The sequence below is a fragment of the Engystomops pustulosus genome, chromosome 5 (assembly GCF_040894005.1).
Source record: "Engystomops pustulosus chromosome 5, aEngPut4.maternal, whole genome shotgun sequence".
Taxonomy (NCBI): domain Eukaryota; kingdom Metazoa; phylum Chordata; class Amphibia; order Anura; family Leptodactylidae; genus Engystomops; species Engystomops pustulosus.
In genome coordinates, this window is record NC_092415.1 from 29,594,592 (window position 1) to 29,614,215 (window position 19,624).

The 19,624-nt window shown below is 42.5% G+C and overlaps 1 protein-coding gene across 1 annotated transcript in view; it reads left to right on the plus strand.

Moving 5' to 3' along the window:
- RGS22 (regulator of G protein signaling 22) overlaps nucleotides 1-19,624 on the plus strand; it is a 61,894-nt gene that overhangs the window by 35,498 nt on the left and 6,772 nt on the right. Inside the window, exons 15-22 of the mRNA XM_072151496.1 lie at nucleotides 7,403-7,597; nucleotides 8,909-9,001; nucleotides 12,142-12,308; nucleotides 15,845-16,007; nucleotides 16,325-16,483; nucleotides 17,344-17,412; nucleotides 18,089-18,250; nucleotides 19,348-19,527. Coding sequence (XP_072007597.1) covers nucleotides 7,403-7,597; nucleotides 8,909-9,001; nucleotides 12,142-12,308; nucleotides 15,845-16,007; nucleotides 16,325-16,483; nucleotides 17,344-17,412; nucleotides 18,089-18,250; nucleotides 19,348-19,527 — 1,188 coding nt within the window. The remainder of the gene's footprint in view (nucleotides 1-7,402; nucleotides 7,598-8,908; nucleotides 9,002-12,141; nucleotides 12,309-15,844; nucleotides 16,008-16,324; nucleotides 16,484-17,343; nucleotides 17,413-18,088; nucleotides 18,251-19,347; nucleotides 19,528-19,624) is intronic.

Below are 19,624 nucleotides of genomic sequence, written 5' to 3' on the forward strand. Positions count from 1 at the left end.
CGCCCGATATCCGGCATGTGTCCTTCCCCGCTCAGGTCCGACAGAGTTCACCATCTTTTTAGTGGTGCATGTAAGTGCGTGGGCTTGCAACGCAATTTAAAAGTTAAATACCACACTCCGAATCAGTCGGACCGACCGACAGCACGCCCCCTAAATTGTGTCGCATGGAAGCCATGCAAGCCATTTAAACATTGAAGAAGGGGCATAGTCCAAAAAAAGTGCATTGCAAAGCGATCCCAATGACTGTGGTAATCTGTTTATAGTTGTTATCCATGGCCTCCTTCCTTCTAAAATCAACTTTTAAAATTAAGCTAATGGGCCAGAAGGGCTCTGGGGGCATTACCTGAGCCACTCAGTACTGTAGCCTCACAGACTGTTAAACTGTGCAGAAACATGTCTCCTTTTCTCCCTCGTCGTTTCCTGTGGTATGAGACTACAGAAGGTAGAGGTAGTAGAGCCAAGGAGGTTGGGTGGGGGGGGGGGACATACTCCTGGACAGTGTAACAGCCATTGAAGCTACAGCCTGAAGAGGCTCAGGTAACACCCCCCAGAGCCCGTCTGATGCATTAGCATAATTTTAAAAGTTAATTATTAGGAGGAAGGAGGCCATAGATAAAACGGATAAGAAGATTACCAAAATCTTGATGTCTGAATCTATGAGTAAGTTGCCCAGGTTTATCATGATGGATTGTGAAGACTGATCTCCTTTGAAACAGTAGGACATGGGAGGGAGCATGGCCTCTTATGACCTGGTAAGATAACTGCAATTTATGTCATTAATTTGGCTGAAATCTATGGCATCTCCTATAGTAAGCCTTCGGCCATTCAGAGGACGATAGATGCTCTTAATTTAGGTGCATCACATTGTAGCTCATAGTAGAGCAAGATTCCCTTATACAACAATAGTCTCCAATTGTATAGAGGGCATTAGAAGACCTATAGTGGCTGCTTAAAAATAAAAAATTAAATAAAAGAATATAAATGTTACAGTTATGAAACCTATAGAACTGAATAAAGCCGTGTACAAGAGGCAGCTGATTCTTCCCTCCACCTCTGGGTGACAGCAGACCTCTATATCACACATTACTACGGCACTGGACATCATTGTACATAATGTGACCTCTAAAACAAGTAAAGGAATCCTAAACAGACCCCATGGCATTTACACAAATGAGAACGTTCACAGACAAATCAGCGCGTTTGGCCTGGATCTGTACTTTTGTTCCTTAGATAGCTTTTTAAGCCCTTTGCAAATACAAGATGTGTTTTCTTTGGAACAGAAATAAGCGTTAATCTGATTCCACACCAAAGCGGCTACGAGCAGAACGTTCACAATATCTGCACTCGCCTCTGGCATAACACGGTGTCATGACTGATTTCTGTGAGAAAAATAATTACAATGGCCTTAGATATCACAGGCACATCACCAGCCTCCCATCCAGGCCCAGAACACAAGCCTACAGAGATGTTCTGAGGTCTCTAGAAATGGTTCCAGTTTCATTGATTTTGTGGCTTTTGACACATTTCTGGTGTTTCTGGCAGTTTTCATATGGAAAGAGCACATCATTTTTTGGAATATTACCAGTAGCTAAACATTTGTTACAATAACATATTTATATCCTGAAAATTTCTTGTGGAACCACCTGTTCCTGGGATGCAAAATGGACTCCTGGAGAATTTGATATTCACCTACAACTGACTATATAAGGATTCAATTAAAAAAATCATTATAAAAAACTATTTGTCATCACTCCTGACATGTCTGTTTTGTTAAAAATCTGCATTCCCAATGGAAGCATCTTTTCTCATAAGTCTGTATTGTGCATTTATACTAGGCAAATAAACAATACAATACCCAACATACAACTTCACAATTTTTTAGTGTTCCTGCAACATCTGTGGCTGAGGAGTGTAATTTTGTTTTTATGTTATATTTTGCCCTTACTAGTCTGAAGGCAGCTTTATTAATTCATGGATGACTTAATTGAATTCCACCACACCCATTTGTCTCCTGTTGATTTTGCTCTGGGTTGACAACAGTTATTTTGCTCAGATGGACAGATTATTTCTCCTTCCTGGTTTGCTTTGTCTGGATCTCAGGGAATTGGTCCAATCAACTTCTGGACTGAGGCTCTGACATCTCATATAAGGTTATCCTGTGCTTGCTGTAAGTTTTATTTGGAGCTTACTGGTGTTTAGTTTGAATTCTGTATTTTTGTATTCCTTGACCCTTTGGCTGTTTTCTGACCGTCTGTTTTGCCAGCCCATATCTGTTGACTACTCTTCTATGTTTGTACTGTCCAGTCTTTGTTTCTGTGTTCTCACTTTGGCTTAGGAAGGAAACATCAACCAGTTCTCATCTACCATGTAGAGTAGGCCGGGAAATTAGGTAAGGACAACTCGGAAAGGGATTTAGAAGTATCAGCGTACTCAATACTGGTATGATATTTCCAAGAACATCTGCTTACTTGTCGGGAGATACGCTGTCCCGGGATCCGTGCTGCTGCTCCCCGGTGTCTCTGTGCTGCTGCTCCCCGGTGTCTCCGTGCTGCTGCTCCCCGGTGTCTCCGTGCTGCTGCTCCCCGGTGTCTCCGTGCTGCCCCGGTGTCTCCGTTCTGCCCCTGCCCCGATGTGTCCGTGCTGCCCCAGTGTCTCCGTGCTGCCCCAGTGTCTCCGTGCTGCCCCAGTGTCTCCGTTCTGCCCCTGCCCCAATGTCTCCGTGCTGCCCGATGTCACCGTGCTGCCCGACGTCTCCGTGCTGCCCGATGTCTCCGTGCTGCCCGATGTCTCCGTGCTGCCCCAGTGTCTCCGTGCTGCCCCAGTGTCATCGTTCTGCCCCTGCGCCGATGTCTCCGTGCTGCCCAATGTGTCCGTGCTGCCCGATGTCTCCGTGCTGCCCGATGTCTCCGTGCTGCTTCTCCCCCGGTGTCTCTGTGCTGCTCCCCGGTGTCTCCGTCCTGCTCACCGTGTTCTTCAATGTGTTCTTCACACATATATATTGTTCTTCACATAGTATTTTGTTCGCACCGTTCCATGCGTATCTCCCGACAAGTACGCGGATGTGCCGAACATCTGTAATCTATTCTTCACTGTGTTCTTCACTGTGTTTTTCACTTAAATAATCCTGTGTTCACTGTTTTTATTCTATTCTTCACTGTTATTCACTGTGTTTGTTAATTAATGAAATTAATTTAATTAAATGCTCGATCTCGAGCAGGGGAAATACTCTTCCGAGCAACGAGCCATTTCGAGTACCTTAATACTCGAACGAGCATCAAGCTCGGACGAGTATACTCGCTCATCTCTATTTATTTTGTGTCTTGTACAATTGTATTAATTCAATTTCACTCTACTAATTACATGCTTTTAAAAAAAAGGATAATGAAATGACATATAGTGACATATATACAGAGATGTCCCATCTCTATACAACAGTGTTTTAAGTTTAGTGCTTTGTGTAACTCTATGGAAGCTCTAGTGAAGCTCTTGGTTAGATAAAACCCTCCCATTGACAACCAGTAAGTCCATAGTCTATTGGACAGAGGCTTTGTATCTCTATGGCAATGGTGGAGTGTGGAGGTTGTGAACCCTGGCCTAGGAAAAAAATTATTTAATTGAATAATTTAGAACCGTGTGTCTGGGGAAGCCCTGGGAGATATATGGACAATTGGTGATATTACCCTGATGAGGTTTTCCCTGCTCTGCTGCTAACCCTACAGATAGGATTTCCCTGCAGACAGCTACTAAGCGACTGTAGAACCGCAGAAGTCATTCAGTACCGAAAATGACAGATACCCAATCTTGAACCGTTCTGAATATGAAAGTATCAAAAAAGTTCTGATGTTTCGAGGCATGGTACTTGCTACAACAAAACAGGTTTGAAGATAAATTTCAAAGGAAAAGTCAAACAACTCTCGCCCGCACCATCCCAAGGAGCCAGGGCAGGGGCGTGAGTGTCAGTTTGACAGCACTAATTTGAGCAAGGAGTTTCAGCATTCATGGATTCTCAGAAGTCCCCTCTTGTACAGGACCAGATTCTGGGTTTTTGCATTTCCCTTCTTCACTCCCCTCTTTCCACATATAGCTTTTAGATTTTTCTCTTTACAAAGCCTTATTTGTTCTCTGTGGGATAAATTGTACTTCCTGGTGCCTTTGTTTAGTATTCTGTGTCAACTGGGAAGCTGGAAAAAAATCCAAATGTGGTGGAATTGGCAGAAAAGCAGATGCACCATTTTTAGTGGACTTAAGTTTTTATGCCTTTCTGTGCTGGGATTTTGGCACACGAGATCCTTTTTTGGTGCAGCTGCGCTGGCTTCCATGTGACACAACTTAGGGGGCGGGCCGTCAGATGATCCGACTTATTCGGAATGAGCGTTGGATTTAACATTCAAATTGTGTCACAAGCCCAAGCACTTATATGCACCACTAAAAACATGGTGAACTCCGGCGGACCTGAGCAGGAAAGCGACACATGCAGGATATCTGGCGCACAATCTTAGTGAGTCGTGGCACAGTGCATTATCGCCAGACAATGCACTTTCAGTGAACGGTTACGTAAATGTGCCCCATTATGATAATATGTATGGGTGGAAAAATGGTAAAACAAAAATCAACTTGTTTTTCTGGTAGGGCATTATAGGGATGGGATTATTATAGACATTTATATTCAAAATATTTTTATTAAAGTTTGGCAAGTATGACAAAATCTAAGAACATAGATGAGTAGAAAGGAGTTAACATACACATAACAATATATCAGCTGTCACTCAGGACCATGTAATATATAAACAGTGAACATAGATCCCTGTTCAATAGCAGAAAATCCACTCTGTAGTATTTGTGGATATTTGTGAAACAGAAGTGAATAAGGAAGGTCGTGTAGGAATTCAAACTTTAAAGGGGTATTCCGGGAATATGAACGTCTGCCACAAAAACCCTTGATGATATAAATAAATGAATACAACAATACTCAATATCATTAGTCACCAAACGGAGCCTAAATAATATGATTTTATGATTTACAAAATTTATGGCCTCTCTAAAGTAGGTGGAGTTATCACTAAGATGGCCGCCACTGGAAACTACAAGTTCCATGATCCTTTAGTTCTCAGTAACTCCTCCTCCCTCTTATGCTCTGCTCCCAGTGATGATCTAACAGGTTTTCTTGCTCTGTTACCATAGTAATGATATGTAACTGCCATCACCACAACACCAGCCATACTGAATGCACTGCAACCAACCGACTACAGCCAAACGTAGTGGTGATCACATGACCTGCCCAGGCAGGTGCAGGACATGTGATGTGGACATGTGACCAGCAGCCATCTTCTTAACGGACTGACTAAAGGGCCAGTAGCATTTTAATTCTTCATTACAGTCTATGTCACCAGCATTTTCTGCTAAGGGGAGCAAATTTTTAAATAACAACTAATTACACATTAGCTTATATTTTGAGTGCCCACTTGTATATGAATTATGCTGATTCCTGGAATACCCCTTTAAGTAAATAAATTGTAAACTGGAGTATCCTTGAAAAGGAACCAGGGTTGCCATAAACTAACACATTTTCCAGTCGTTTGGTTCACTTTTGCAGTGAGCTCTTCCCTATGACAAATGTGGCTCATCTCTTGGACGGGATGATAACATTTATATTTGGATAGATCTGCATTTTAGAATGCAGGAACTCTGAATATGTTTATGTTTTTATATGTCATTTTGTTATATGACTTTTTTTTTTTTTTTTTCTTTTAGTTTTTAAATATTTTATTTTTACAATTATTTCAGGATCCCTAGGGTGCTTGACCACTAGTGGATCTTATTATTCATACAATATACTACAATACAACTATATTACAAGATATTGTAAATATGCTGCCAGTATATAAAGCTTTGCATAACAATACGTTTGGTATTTCATTCCAGGTGATTTATTTATAGCGCTACTGGTCAGCACCTCATTCCCTAATGCCTTAAATAACCTGGTTTGATGCAAGGAAATCAACCACCTGAATGAAGGATTGTAAACCGAGCACACTTACACGCTGGTGTGTGCCCCCTTTGGCAGGATCTGCTCTTCTTTTAGCTTTTTAAGACCTTGTTTTTGTGCGAAAAAGGTATTAAAAATGATGCAAATGAGTCTGAGGGGCTCTGGGCTCCACTGACATCAGACTTTTTTTTTCTCATTAAAACAAGGGCTTAAGAAGCTAAAAATGAGTGGATGCTGCCAGAGGGGACACATACCAGTGTAAGTGTGCTTGGTTTACAGTCCTTTATCCTGGATTTCCTCTAAGGCCTCATGCTTACCACTGTTAGTGCATGTATGCCGCGAACAACAGGCCATGTACCCCGTCTGGGCCGACATCATTGGCATGTTTATGGTGGTTACCACGCAGTGAACATGCCTAATAGAAGGCTTAGGGGCCGAGCACTAGCTGTAGTTTGTGCGGCTAGCTAACGGCCTCTGCCGTCATGTGCATGAGGCCTAAGAGAAAGGGTTATGGAGCAGATTCTCCACTACTTGTTGTGTGCAGTCTATGGGGGACATAATAGCACCAAGTCTCCGCTCACTAGTACAGGGACAACTGAAAATTAGACATAGAGCCTGCTGCAGTGTCACTGGTATCAGACTGCTGACAAGCCCCACATCCGGGCAGTCATGGCTGCTAGGTCACTTACATACTTTGGTGCTTCTATAGAGCTGGAAGGCGTGCGCATCCTTTTTCTAATTTGTCCTGTAGACCATAACAGTCAGCAAACATTTAAAGGGACAGTTTGCTCCTGTATTCCTTTTCCTGCCCAATTCCCAGCACCTGTTGGTGATAAAAGGCACTTTCCATGGAAGGTAGGTGCCTGAGCATTTGGGTTCCCAGCTCTATAGTGCTCAGATAAGGTATCTTGACATCTTTGGAAATGCCTAAAGCCAATGATTTAGGTGGCACAGCAGGTCCAAAATCCAGTCCATTACTCCTGAAGAACGCATGCCATATAATGGTGAAAAAATTGTGATACCCTACATGAACATTCTGCGTGCTATGGATTTCTGCAATGCTTGTTAAATGCTTAGGTGTGATTTTAAATTTTAGTTTCCTTGTTGACGTAAAGTGTTTAAGAATGGTCTGTTTTTCATTTCTGGTGAAACCTGGCCAATTTCAGGAGTGGACATAGACAACCTGTCATTCAATCTGCTGTGGAGTTACAAGCCTGACCATGCCTCCCAGCGCTCGCAGAACCGCAGGTTGCACACATCTGTTCAAGAATTTGAGTTTTTTTCCACAAATTTAAGTGTACAGGCCGGGTACATGATGCATCTATCTTCTGTCAAGTTCTCTCTTTTAGTGAAATTCTAATCCCACATTAAAGTCAAAAAATGATTTATTGACCTCAGTTTGATTCTCTCCTCCAGCTCATTTTTGGCACTTACCTTGCTCCTTCAGCTTCCATGGACATTGGTGTTGAGCAGACCATAAGGAAAGAGATTTACCAGAAACTTGATCCACCTTTTGAGGATTTATTCGACTCTGCTGAAGAATACGTCCTCGTGATTCTACTCTCCGCCTGGATACAGATGACTGAGTTAGACAGACAGGCCTATGGGAAGGTATTTTGTATAACATGTTAGTCTTTTTGACAGGGGCTGAACAATAGGGGAAAATGTACAGTACTATAGGTGGGCATTACGAAGTCCCATGCTCAAAAATGAGAAACCATATGACTACTTTCACAAAGTAAAGCTCCCTGCACACGGCCAATGGTTATGTCAATGTGCTGCCCATGGAGTCAATGGATAGCACATGAACAAATTCATTTCTATGGCTCATTTCCTTGGCCCATGTCCTTAGAGCAGGGCCTATTCTTACCTTGGGAAGTCTCTTCTTCTGTCAGTGTGTTAGTTGATGTGTTAGTGGACCCTACATGCCAATGACACATGTTCTGTAATGGACAATGGCTAGAGAAAGCAAGTGTCCACGTGCAGGTAATACAGAAAAATGTTTATGTTTTAATTACACCTCACTCTGTGTTCCTACAGAACCAAACCTGGAAGAATATAGGTTATTAATTGTGTAATTGGTTGAACAGAATAAGTCTGGGTTGTAATATTCATGCTAAAATGTAGCCATATTGTAATTGTGTGCAATTTACATTTGGGTATCCGGAGTTGGGGGATAGTGTTAAATGAGGAGATCAGATTCTATAAAAAAATACAGGAGTCAAATTTGGGAATGTTACAGGTTGGGTATTATCCATATTCATTAATGCCTAATCCACCGGTCAGCTGATTCCAAATGCATCAGAGACGTCAATGAGAACAGAGATGAAAGTACAGCACCGGTGTCTGTGTAGTGGCTGAGTTGTGCTTTTTCAGATTAGCTCCTTTTTATTTGAGTTGAGCTGCATTTACCAGGCCAAACCAATAAAAAGGGAAAGATGTTCTTCTTCTGCTTCAATTTTGTGTTGGTTGCTGATTGATGGGAGTGTCCCAAATGTTGAACCACCACCAAATAATGAGTTGGAAATCAGCTCGAAACCATCTAATTATCCACGGAAGAGCACTCCAGAAAATTGACGCAGCATGAGAGGATAATTAGTAATAGTTTTCTGGAGGAGGTGGCTTTGCTAGATTATCTGTCAGGTAGGTAGGTCATATAATAGAATATAGTCCTTTCTCTCTTTATTACAGTCAGGAATTATATTTGGGATAGTCAGCTGCTCCACATCACATCCCACAATATTCCGAGTAAAATAACTGCTGTTAGAGGAGCGATGACAGATTTATCACTATACACACATCAGGATTTCTTTGTCACAACAATGGACAGATGGTCTTCTCATTCGTTTGTCAGTGTAACCCCAGCACTGGCAGAGAGGTCGGCAGCATTTCTTCTTTACTTTGTTTTATTCCTTTTATTAGGTAGAGCTGGTTGAAGAATCACGACAGCTGGAGTCAGCTAACTATCGAAAACTACAGGCTTTGCAACAGGAGAAGGCGTCCAAGAAAGATGAAGTAAGAGAATAGCTTTACTGCACTCGTTTTGGGGCAATGTTCTCCAAATTTTTATATGTAGGAGAAAAATATATTTAATTTTTTATTTAAAATATTTCACAAAATGGGAAAATTGAACTTGGCATGCATATGTTCTACATTGAGATTTGGACAGCCACTAAGCAAAAATCTATGAATGGGGTGCAGATAAAGATAGGGAACAGGGGAGGCCCTCTGTGATCCCTATTCTTTGCAGGAAACTTCTGAATCCACTAGGTTACTAAAGTACCAGTTTGTATTAACACCTTAACAACATGTGCCGTTGAAGGGAACCTGTCGGGGCGATTTGGGACACTATACCACCCACATTCTTTAGTGTCCCAAATCACCATGCATGAGTTGCAAGGTGGGTGCAGAACAAAAACCAAACATTAATACTTACCTGTTCTGGAGCTTTCGATGCCTGCACAGTGCAGCATTGAAGCCAGAGTAGCACATCCCAGCGTCTTTGCGCATGCGCTGTGGGTACAGTGAGTGCACATGCAATAAAGCCGGGGCGTCTCCGGTGTGCCCAACAAAAGTAAATATATGTTTATTTTTTTTATCGCCCCCACCCTGAGAGTTCATAAAGGCCATTTTGGGAACCTAAACCACAGGACCTGTAGTTGATTTAGGGTCCCAAAACTGGTGATAGGTTCCCAGTTTTAAGGATGTATGGAAAGGGATCACAGACATTATAAAGCAAACACCCATGGTATGTAAAAGCCAGCGGCGCATGTGTGCTGCCAAATTGGCTTGGACTGCAGCCCCTTTCTCGCCAAAGGTGTCATCGGGGGTGGTGAATTGTTACTATGAAAGCTGGCAGTCTTGGAGAGATAGGTCTGTCATTGAGTTTTCTGAATCAGACCCTGGCAGAGGTAGATGCAATAAAATCACACTACATTGCAATTTAGTAGTATTGCAGTTAATTGTATGCAAGATCAGACCCACTGAGTTCAAGTACCCTATTCTCCCCCCCCCCAAAATAGCAAATAAATATTATATTATATTATATTATTCAGATTATTGAAGAGCATGCGCCGTAGTAAGACAAACTGTACTCAGTGTAGTTTGCCTCACTAATAAGAAATGCAAATATGTAAAAAATAAATAAATTTGATACCAATTTCATTGTACTGACCAAAAGAATATATGGGAGGTCTCATTTGGAGCGCACAGTGAAAGCCGTAAAAACAGAGGTCACAAGAAAATGGCGCAAATACAGTTTTTCCGACAGTTTCACTGCATTCTCAATACATTGCATTAAATACTAGGAACTACAGTTTGCTAAGTAGAAAAGAAGCCTCCATAGAGCTCTATACACAGAACAATGTTGATCCTCTGCTGCCTGTCTCGACCTCCTGCCTGTCCCCGACCACAATTCTGCCTGACGTTTTTGTACCTCGCCTTGGACAAAGTCGTGCCCCTGGAGCAACATGGTGAAAACCGGATGGCACTTAGATTCCGGTCCCAGGTGTCGGCTTATGTCATCGTCCATTGTGGTCCAGTGGGTCCACTACCCCTGGAGCCTGACAAGGACCAAGTGGTGTATAATGTATATGATGTGAAGGAGGAAAGAAATAATTAGGTATCTCTCTCTGGAGCAGGGCCTTTTTAACCACATTGCGGGGATTCAAAAAAACTGGAACAAAATCTTTGTTTTAGTCATTAACCGATAAAAAAAGAAAACCAGGGTAAAAATTAAACACCCCCCCCCCCAAAATGGCTCCTTTAAATGCCATCCCACAAATAATTTTATTCTCTTTTATTGTATATTACATATTACATTTATTAGGTCCATTAAAATACTTGCTATGTGAAAAACACAGATAAATCTCCTGAATCCTTAGTGCAGATGTCAGGATTGGACGGCTCCAGGCACACGTAATATCAGAGCAGTGACTGTGCCACCAAATCCAAAACTCTATAAGCCTTTCTAATACAATCAGATTAAATATTCCAAGAAGAGTGATTAATCAGCAGAACAAAACACCTCATCTATCAGCACGTCATCACTTTATGGCAGCGGCAGTTCTGGACACATTTGGTATGACCAGGACTCGGACTCCCAGAGAAACCTAGTCATACATAATATAATCCGTAACTTGTTCTCTGAGCTAAGATGTTGTGAATAAAACACTTGATACACATGATATTATAAATCATAATAATGTGTATTTGTGTGCTATTTGTGACCAATTTTTAACTAAACTGATGTCCACCCCATGAAAAACCCATTGTCATTTGCATAGAGGGGTTAATACAAAGTGAGTCTGCCCTGTGTGATATTTCTTAATAATTCTAAGTGGCGGACATAGCAGAAAGGGGGTTATGGAAAAGATCAAAATGAGCTTTCACCAAATGTCCACCCCTAAAACTCCACAGCCCTCTTTTAATAAAGTTCAAACACCATAACAATTTTCACCATGTTATCCCATTATGGGATCTGGTCTATACCATGATAAGTTTGCTATCTTTCAGTAATCCTGGCACAGATGACAGCTGACCCACATCGGTCAGGATCCGCTGGTGCGAGGCACCAGGTGCTCAGGTAGTGAATAGCTGTAGACAGGCCAAGGTCAGGGCAGAGCGCTTTGGTTAACATTCAGGTCAAGCAAGGGTCATCACCAAGAATCGCTATACATAAATCTGTTGAGTTCAGTTGGAGTCACACAGCAAATCTGAGGTTAGGACACAGAACAGCCAACTTTGTAAAACTAGTGAAATGGGTACAAAGGCACCGCCTAAGGACCCAGAAGAGTGTAAGCCAAAGAGAAGGAAACAAAAGGAGGTGGTGGTTATACACACCAGGGAATATAACATGTTGGCGGAATCAGATTCCCAATGTTTGTCCAATGTACATGAAATGAGACCAATCAAGGGTCCGATAGATTTGTGTTTAAAGGGGTTGGCCACTTTACCTCATGTCTTTTTGTAATGTGTGTGTAAGTGTAGGGGTCAGGACATTAGGTAAATTACCATTATACATCTATTAAAAGTTCTGCCTCGCTTTCTTGAAGCCTCTAATGTATTTCACCCTGCATATTTTAGAGCTGTGCATTATTTTTAATATATATTTTAATTTTTCTTTAAACAGTAAAATATAAACTTTCTTATTCCAGAACCAGATCAATATGAACATCTTTGTCCCACCTCCTGACCTACCTAAAGAGCCCAATCTATGGGAGCTGGTTCCAGAAGAGTACAGGAATTACAACCTTGACATGTTACTCCGGCACAGGATGGAGCTGGAGCACTTCCGCTCCTTTCTAGAAGATCATTTTGCAAGGTACAGGGCTGTAACACCTCACAACACAAAGACAATAATAAAGCCTCAGGCTTGGATCTTGTTCTCCACCATCTGTCCACCGGATAGATGTTACTTCTACTGCTAGAAGCAGTTCCTTGGGGTTGTGGGGTGTCAGACCTCCACTAATCTAAACCCTATAAAATCAGTGACCTAGAAAAACCTTTTCACAATAACCCTGTCCTATAATCTGTGTTTCATTGTGATAAGTTCACATATTATTTGTCCTCACATTGTTCCTTCACTAGAGACCAGCAATGGATATTAATCTCAAGTCCCAATCCTAGTTTACATATTAGTAATGTATTTCTTTTGTTATAGGCATTTGTTTTCCTTGCAGTTTTGCCAGTTTACAGAGACCCATAAATCATTCTCACGTTCTTAATGTGTGTTATGACATGAACCTTGTCATACCAAAGTGCCAGGTAAATTAGAATTGCTGAAGCGTGGGATGGATGGAGAATCAGATACAATTATATTGCTCCATAAGAATTTAGCAATGAGTTTGCTAATTCCCCATAACCCATTATATCATTGTCATACAGAATAAAAACATCTGCCCCTAGCAGACACAGCAATGTTATAGCATCAGTGCCAGGATTTTTAATTGGCAGCCGTTCCTTTGTAGTGTCCCTGCTGCCAAGCCTGGTCCCACGTGAGCTTACATAGGACTGGGCTGCATTTTTATATTGGACGCTTATAAGATACCTTATTTATATATGTTGGTATGCAACATTTTTCATGAATTGATAGGTCCAAATACTTCCAATGTATTTGAGAACAGAGCACCGTAATGCAATTTATATTCATTAGACATTGATCTGCAATATCCCTTATTCAGGCCTTCAAAAGTTCTCTTGGACATACCTTAAGGTTATACCAGAAGACGTAAAATGCAATACCCTGTTGACCTATTCCTTTGAGACAATAGCAGCTGGATTGATATGTTTGCAATGAGCTTCTAAATATGACAAACTGCTTATTTTAGATGGGCCCCAAGCAAAGTTACAACTGGAGCTTCTATAATGCACAACTAAGTCTCCAAATGTTGGAGCTAAAGAGTCTATTTCTCCCTGTGCAATGTTGTCCCCACTAGGCACTAACCGCAGTTTTGGGGGCAGCTGGATTCCTAGGGACTGGAATGGCTGGCTGTAGTTGTGGCCTAGCGCCAAAGTATGTCACGGTGGCTTGGTCCACAGGAACAGGCCTCGTCCACATATCAGGGCCAGCAGGCAGATGCAAGAAGAGGGCGAGGCTGCAATTTAGAAAAAGGATACCCCTGGGGCATTCCTGGTGTGTGTGGAAATGGATCCCTGGGCAGATGGTGAAGGCAAGGTCCGTGATCTCAGTGGTATGCCAGGGATCACAATGGGAATCTCTGCAAAAAAAACCTCACGGTTTCTATTCTGGACTGGCACACAGTCAAGAATATCAGCAGGTAACAAGCTGTAAACAATCCTTCCTACAGGCGCACACAAGGCGGTGGATTGGTTAACTGTGGCATTGATTCCATTGTAGAGCAGGAACTTAGGAGTTCCTAACCATGATCCAGTGGTCAGAAGGCTAGAATCAGGAGCCAGGTTGGCTCTTCTGCCTGGGCAACAATCCAGATGCACATAATCTTTCTGAAGGAATCAGTGAGACTGACTCAAAGCCATGGAAAGGGCCTGAATTTATAGACTTGATCTGTCCACACAGTTCTGGAATATTCTGAGTCTTCCAACCAATCACAAGCCTTGGATTCTGCAGGAAGTTACATTAACTTCAGACAAAACATAAATAGATAGCACGTTAACTCCTTAGTGGCAGACATGTAAACATTCCTTCTGGGCAATAGATGGCAGCAAATTAATGAATAGCATAGTATTAGTTAGATGAATGCCAGGGGGAAATCACTGCCCTAAAGGTGATATACACTTAAAGGTGCTGAATTTAGTGATGACCCGTCTTGCGGGACATTACACCTACTCTGATATTGGTGTCCTGTGCACACCAATACAGGTATTATGTAGGAGCCACAAACAATTTCATGGATTAGTTGCATTAGACACCTATAATAATATTTGTGGAACGATTTGGCAAGCTCTGTGCAGTGCTGCGTAATCTGTGTGTGCTATATAAAGAATTATTATTACTATTTATGCTCCTGCCTAGCACTCCAACTCTAGGGCAGTGGGGAATGTATCACTCTCTGAATGTATTATAACTTTTTGGTGCACAAGTGCATCCTACAACGTCAGCTACATCACCGGTAGCAGTCCCAGCCACAGGTAATCAATAAACATGAACAACATCTTCATTTGTACCAACCTAATGTAAGTTATTGTATTCCCATTAGTAATGCCCTAACAGCAGGCTCGGCCTGGCTCACATGTAAACAGGTGGATCTACCGGTAGACTATTGAGTTTGTTGGGCCGCCGGTTCTTGCATTTGTGCTGGATATGGTATACCGGTAATTCTTGTTGATATTCAGCACACGGCACCTCAAATATTCTAGGTATTCAAATAATCACACATCAGCGATACAATATTCTAGTCTGTCTCTGCAAATGTAAAGCTAAACTAAAACAAGGCAGGACAAAGAAAGCCGCCGCTGTCCGTCTATGGCTATCGGTCAAGTCAGGAGAGTGACAGGTCTTCTTTAAGATACTCTAAAACCCATTTCAAAAGAACCATCATTGCATCCACCATTGGCAGAATCTCACTGATCCTCTAAATTTGACAGAGTTCATCTTCTTCTTCCTGGTGCATGTAAGTGCATGTCTTGCGACACAATTTGAAAGTTAAATCTCGCGCTCAGTCGGAATCAGTCAGATCGTCCGACAGGACGCCGCCAGGTCGCCTGGAAGCCAGCGCAGAGGCGCCAAAAACCGATTGGGTGCGACACAATCCCAACGCAGACACCTGTTAACTGTGCAACCCCCGGAAAAGACATAGGGGGTCATTCACGTTTTCCCGACGTTTTACCCGAATATTTCCGATTTGCGCCGATTTTCCCTGTATTGCCCCGGGATTTTGGTGCACGCGATCGGATTGTGGCGCATCAGTGCTGGCATGCACACAACGAAATCGGGGGGGCGTGGCCGAACGAAAACCCGACGGATTCGGAAAAACCGCCGCATTAAAAAAAAATAAAAGTGTTGCAGGACTCACACTTACCTTCACTAGGAATAGGCCGGTGTACTTCAGTGCATTCCAGCAGGCCTCGGGGAACTTCAGCGCAGCAGCGCCACCTGGTGGACGTCGGAGGAACTACTTTAATGAATCCCGGCCGGACCCGAATCAACCGCAGAGAATGTGCCGCTGGATCGCGAATGGACCGGGTAAGTAAATCTGCCCCATAAAGTCTGACTAAACTGCAGCGCACGACCCTTAGTAAATGAGCCCCATAATTCTTGACATTTGTATTTACTGTAACCCCTCCCGTCTCAGTACTGATTTTCTCACTTTCATGTATACAGCACAAGTTTTTTTCATTCTTTTTCACATTGTTCACCGCACTTTATTACTTTTGTAGTATTGATCTCAAGTGCTGGTTGGATCTGGAACACCTACGGAGGGGTTCGCATAGAAAGAAGGATGAAAGGCTAGAAACGTCCAAGGATATAAAGAATAAATATTTAAATAAAAAATATTTCTTTGGGCCTAACAGCCCCGCTACAAGAGATCAGCAGGAACAGGTGAGACAAGAGGAAGTAGCAGTAATACTCTTTTTTACTTTACAGTTACCAACAAGAATTTTTCTGTAAAAGACCTATGGGACTCATAGGTAGGAAGGGTTTTCCTGGATGAAGATGGTGGTCTACAATCCCGCAACACCACCAAGCTGCCCCCCAAGCAGCCAAAGAGTAGGGAAATGCTCCTCTAGACCTCTGGGCGTGTTACACAAAACCACTAAAATCCCCCTTATGTTAAATAAGTAAAAATGAATGTACATATTTGTCAAAAAAATTAAACATATGGAAGTATCTGTTATAAAAATGCTAATATTTTGCAGGTCATGATGCTGGCAGGAGGCTGGGGAAAGCTTCTTCACGATCGCCTGCCTCCCACAGTTGTTACCGAGATACAGAAATATGTCCGGGCGAGGATTGAGAAGAAATGGCTACCCATGTTTCTATCAACTGAGGAATTTAGAGAACGCCAGAAACGTAAAGTGAGAACCATTGTGAATCATTTTAAAGGGGTTGTTCAGAGGTTAAAAAATATGGCTCCTCTCCAGAACATGGGTAGTGTGTGGTATTGCAACTAAGCTCTATTCATTTCCATAGACCTGCAATACCAGCACAGACCATGGTTAGGTGTGGCAGTGTTTTTAAATGAAAGCAGCCATGTTTCAACCCCTTTAAAGGAAACCTACCACCACAGATCTACCTATTATGGTAGGTGCACTACAATGAGCTGTGCGCACTTGTCTGTGAAGCCAGAGTTCTGCGCATGCTCCAAAGCAGGAGCTACTGTGCATGCGCAGAACTCTGGCTTCGCAGGGAAGTGCGCACAGCTCCTTGTAGCTACGCTCTGAAGATATCTGGTAGGAGGATCAAAGAGGCTACTGGGGTGTGGAGTAACCAGGCCGTGTAGCCTCAACTCCGGCTACTCCATGTGGCTAGATTAGCCATGAGTAAGGGCGTTTTTGTAAGCCTGAAACGCGTAGGTTTTTCACTACTTTAAACCCAGTGTTAACCTAGGATACACTGCCATTGACAAGTGTTTTTGTATACTTTTTAATGGATCAGTGAATAAAGAACGACAATTTTAATCCACTTCTGGTGCGGCATGCAATCCATTGTTTTCTGACATAACATTCCTCTTTGGGTCCTTAAGGAGCTGTAGTTGGTTTAGTGTCCTAAATCGCCCTGATAGGTTCCTTTAAGATCTTTATATAAAAAAAAAATCCAGCATATATTCCTGCAATTGATCTAATGAAAGGATTTAGTAACTAGAAATCCCTGCTAACAGGGAACAATAGAGGCGCAAGTTGTAAGTGTTTATGTGGTTTATGTGTTTTGTCTCCAGTCGCAGATGAAAGATGTGGCAGAAGATGTCATATTCCAAACAAATAAGAAGAAATTAGGAGTTTGGAAGGTAAATGACCTTTTTTTCTTCATCTACCTATTTTGGGGCACATTTATCAAACTTTTCAATTTAGTTTCCTGGTGTCAAATATTCACAAAACAGGGATTTTTTTGTGATGATTTACACCAAATGTTGAGGCTTAAAAGGAACCTGTCACCAGAAATTAGATTTTTAGCCGGTGGCAGGTTCCAATAGCCTTTGCTTTGCTGATTTTTAAAATGCCTTTGTCAGCATTCAAATACTGCCACTACTTTATAAAACTTTATTTCCCATTATCTGGCTCCCTGCCCGCAGTTTGCGGTGAGTCCCAGGGAAAAAAACTACTGTAGCCCTGTGTGCCTGTGTCTCAGTCTCCTCTTGCATATGTCCTTTGCTCCTCACCATCCCCCCTGCCTGCTCAATGCAAATGCCGATTTTTATGTGCAGTTTGATGCAAAGTCTGTGCCAGATCCCCGACTATAATGTATGGATTACAGTACTAGTCTTCTCATATGCGAAAATTACACCTTATGGGCCTCCTAAGCCTCATTGGGCCCCGTTGCGACCGCACCCTCTGCACCACCTCAAGTTACGCCCCTGCCTACTTATGATAAATCTGGGCCCTTGTGGTTATTCTGCACTACTTGTGCATAAGACAGAGCCTGTATTCTGTGTAAGGAATAATTCTTTATTTTTATTTTTGCAGCAATTAGACAGCAAGTGGATTTCTTCCTCCAAAGAAATCATAGCTTTCCGCAAAGCATTACTAAATCCCATCACAGCGAACCAATTCCAGCGGTTTATATCTTTAAAGGGAGATTTCTTTGAAAACGGCCTGCTGTTCTGGCAAGAAGTGCAAAAATATAAGGCAAGATGGAAGCAAGTGTTTTGTTATCATAGACATCACATAGGATTGTAGTAGGCTAGTCATGGCAAGCAACAATGCCTGTAAGTAGACATCCACCAAGGTCTCCATGTCCACCAATTTTAGTGGGACGGCTGACCATATGATGTGTATTTCATGTTCAGCTGCCATCAGTTCTTCAGGTATAAAAGAGGATTGGGCATATGGAACTTCAACATGGCTGAGGTTTTTTTCCCCAGTGAGAATTGCTGTTGTCGGAGTTGTCTGCAGTAGTTTTCCTCCCATCTCCCCAATGAAAACACGTGGAAAGTTGATCATGTGACCATGTGAGGGTGCATTCACACGCTCAGTTTTTCAGGTTTCGATGTTCAAACCAGGAGTGGAGTCAGTGTCGGACTGGCCCACCAGAGTACCAGAGGATCCTCCGGTGGGCCCTGGCTCAACTCAGTACTGAACCCCAGAGACTGCTAGAGAATATTTTCTGGGGGATAATGAAGAGTGGGCCCCTAAATTGATTTTCTCTGTTGGGCCTAAGGAAACCAAGACCTACACTAAGTGGAGTGAGAAAAAAGAGGATGAGTAGAACCTCTTAATGATATGTTCTCACACATTATGATCCACACCTGCTTTTGGCTTTGAAATGTACAAGAATGTGTGAACGCAGGCTAGTATAGAGCTCATTTGGCTGACAGCTAGTACTTGTTTATGGTGGACTACAGCCACGTTATCAAAGGGGTTGTCCAGAGGTAAAAAAATATGGCTACTTCCTTCTACAAACAGCGCCACACCTGACCATGGTTTGTGTCAGCATAGCTGCGGAGAGATGACCAAAGCTGAGCTGCAATACCTCCACAAACCACAGCCAGGTGTGGCGCTGTGTGTATAGGAGAGCAGCCATGATTTTAAACCTCCAGACAACACTTTTAAGACACAAAGCTGCAAACTGAGTATGAGGGAAAGCCTATGAATAGTTCCTAAAGCCTATTGCGATTAAGAATCTTTAGATTGTTATTAGCTATATTGCATTAGCTATAACTAGTGGCAAACTGTTCTAACCCATTCAATATAATGTTGGGGCTTTTTTTGTACTTGTCCGGCAGGAATTGTGCCACTCTCACTGTGATGAGTCTACAATTCAGAACAAGATCACGGCCATCATCAACTGTTTCATCAACTCGTCCATCCCCCCAGCTCTGCAGATAGACATTCCTCCGGAGCAGGCCGAGAAGATTATAGAGCGACGCCGGGACCTAGGACCATATGTGTTCCGGGAAGCACAGGTCCGCTGAATGCATAGATATAAACATTCATTATAAAGACATAAACACATTCATCCCACAGTGTGGAACCCTGGCCAGATGATCTTTGGGGATATCA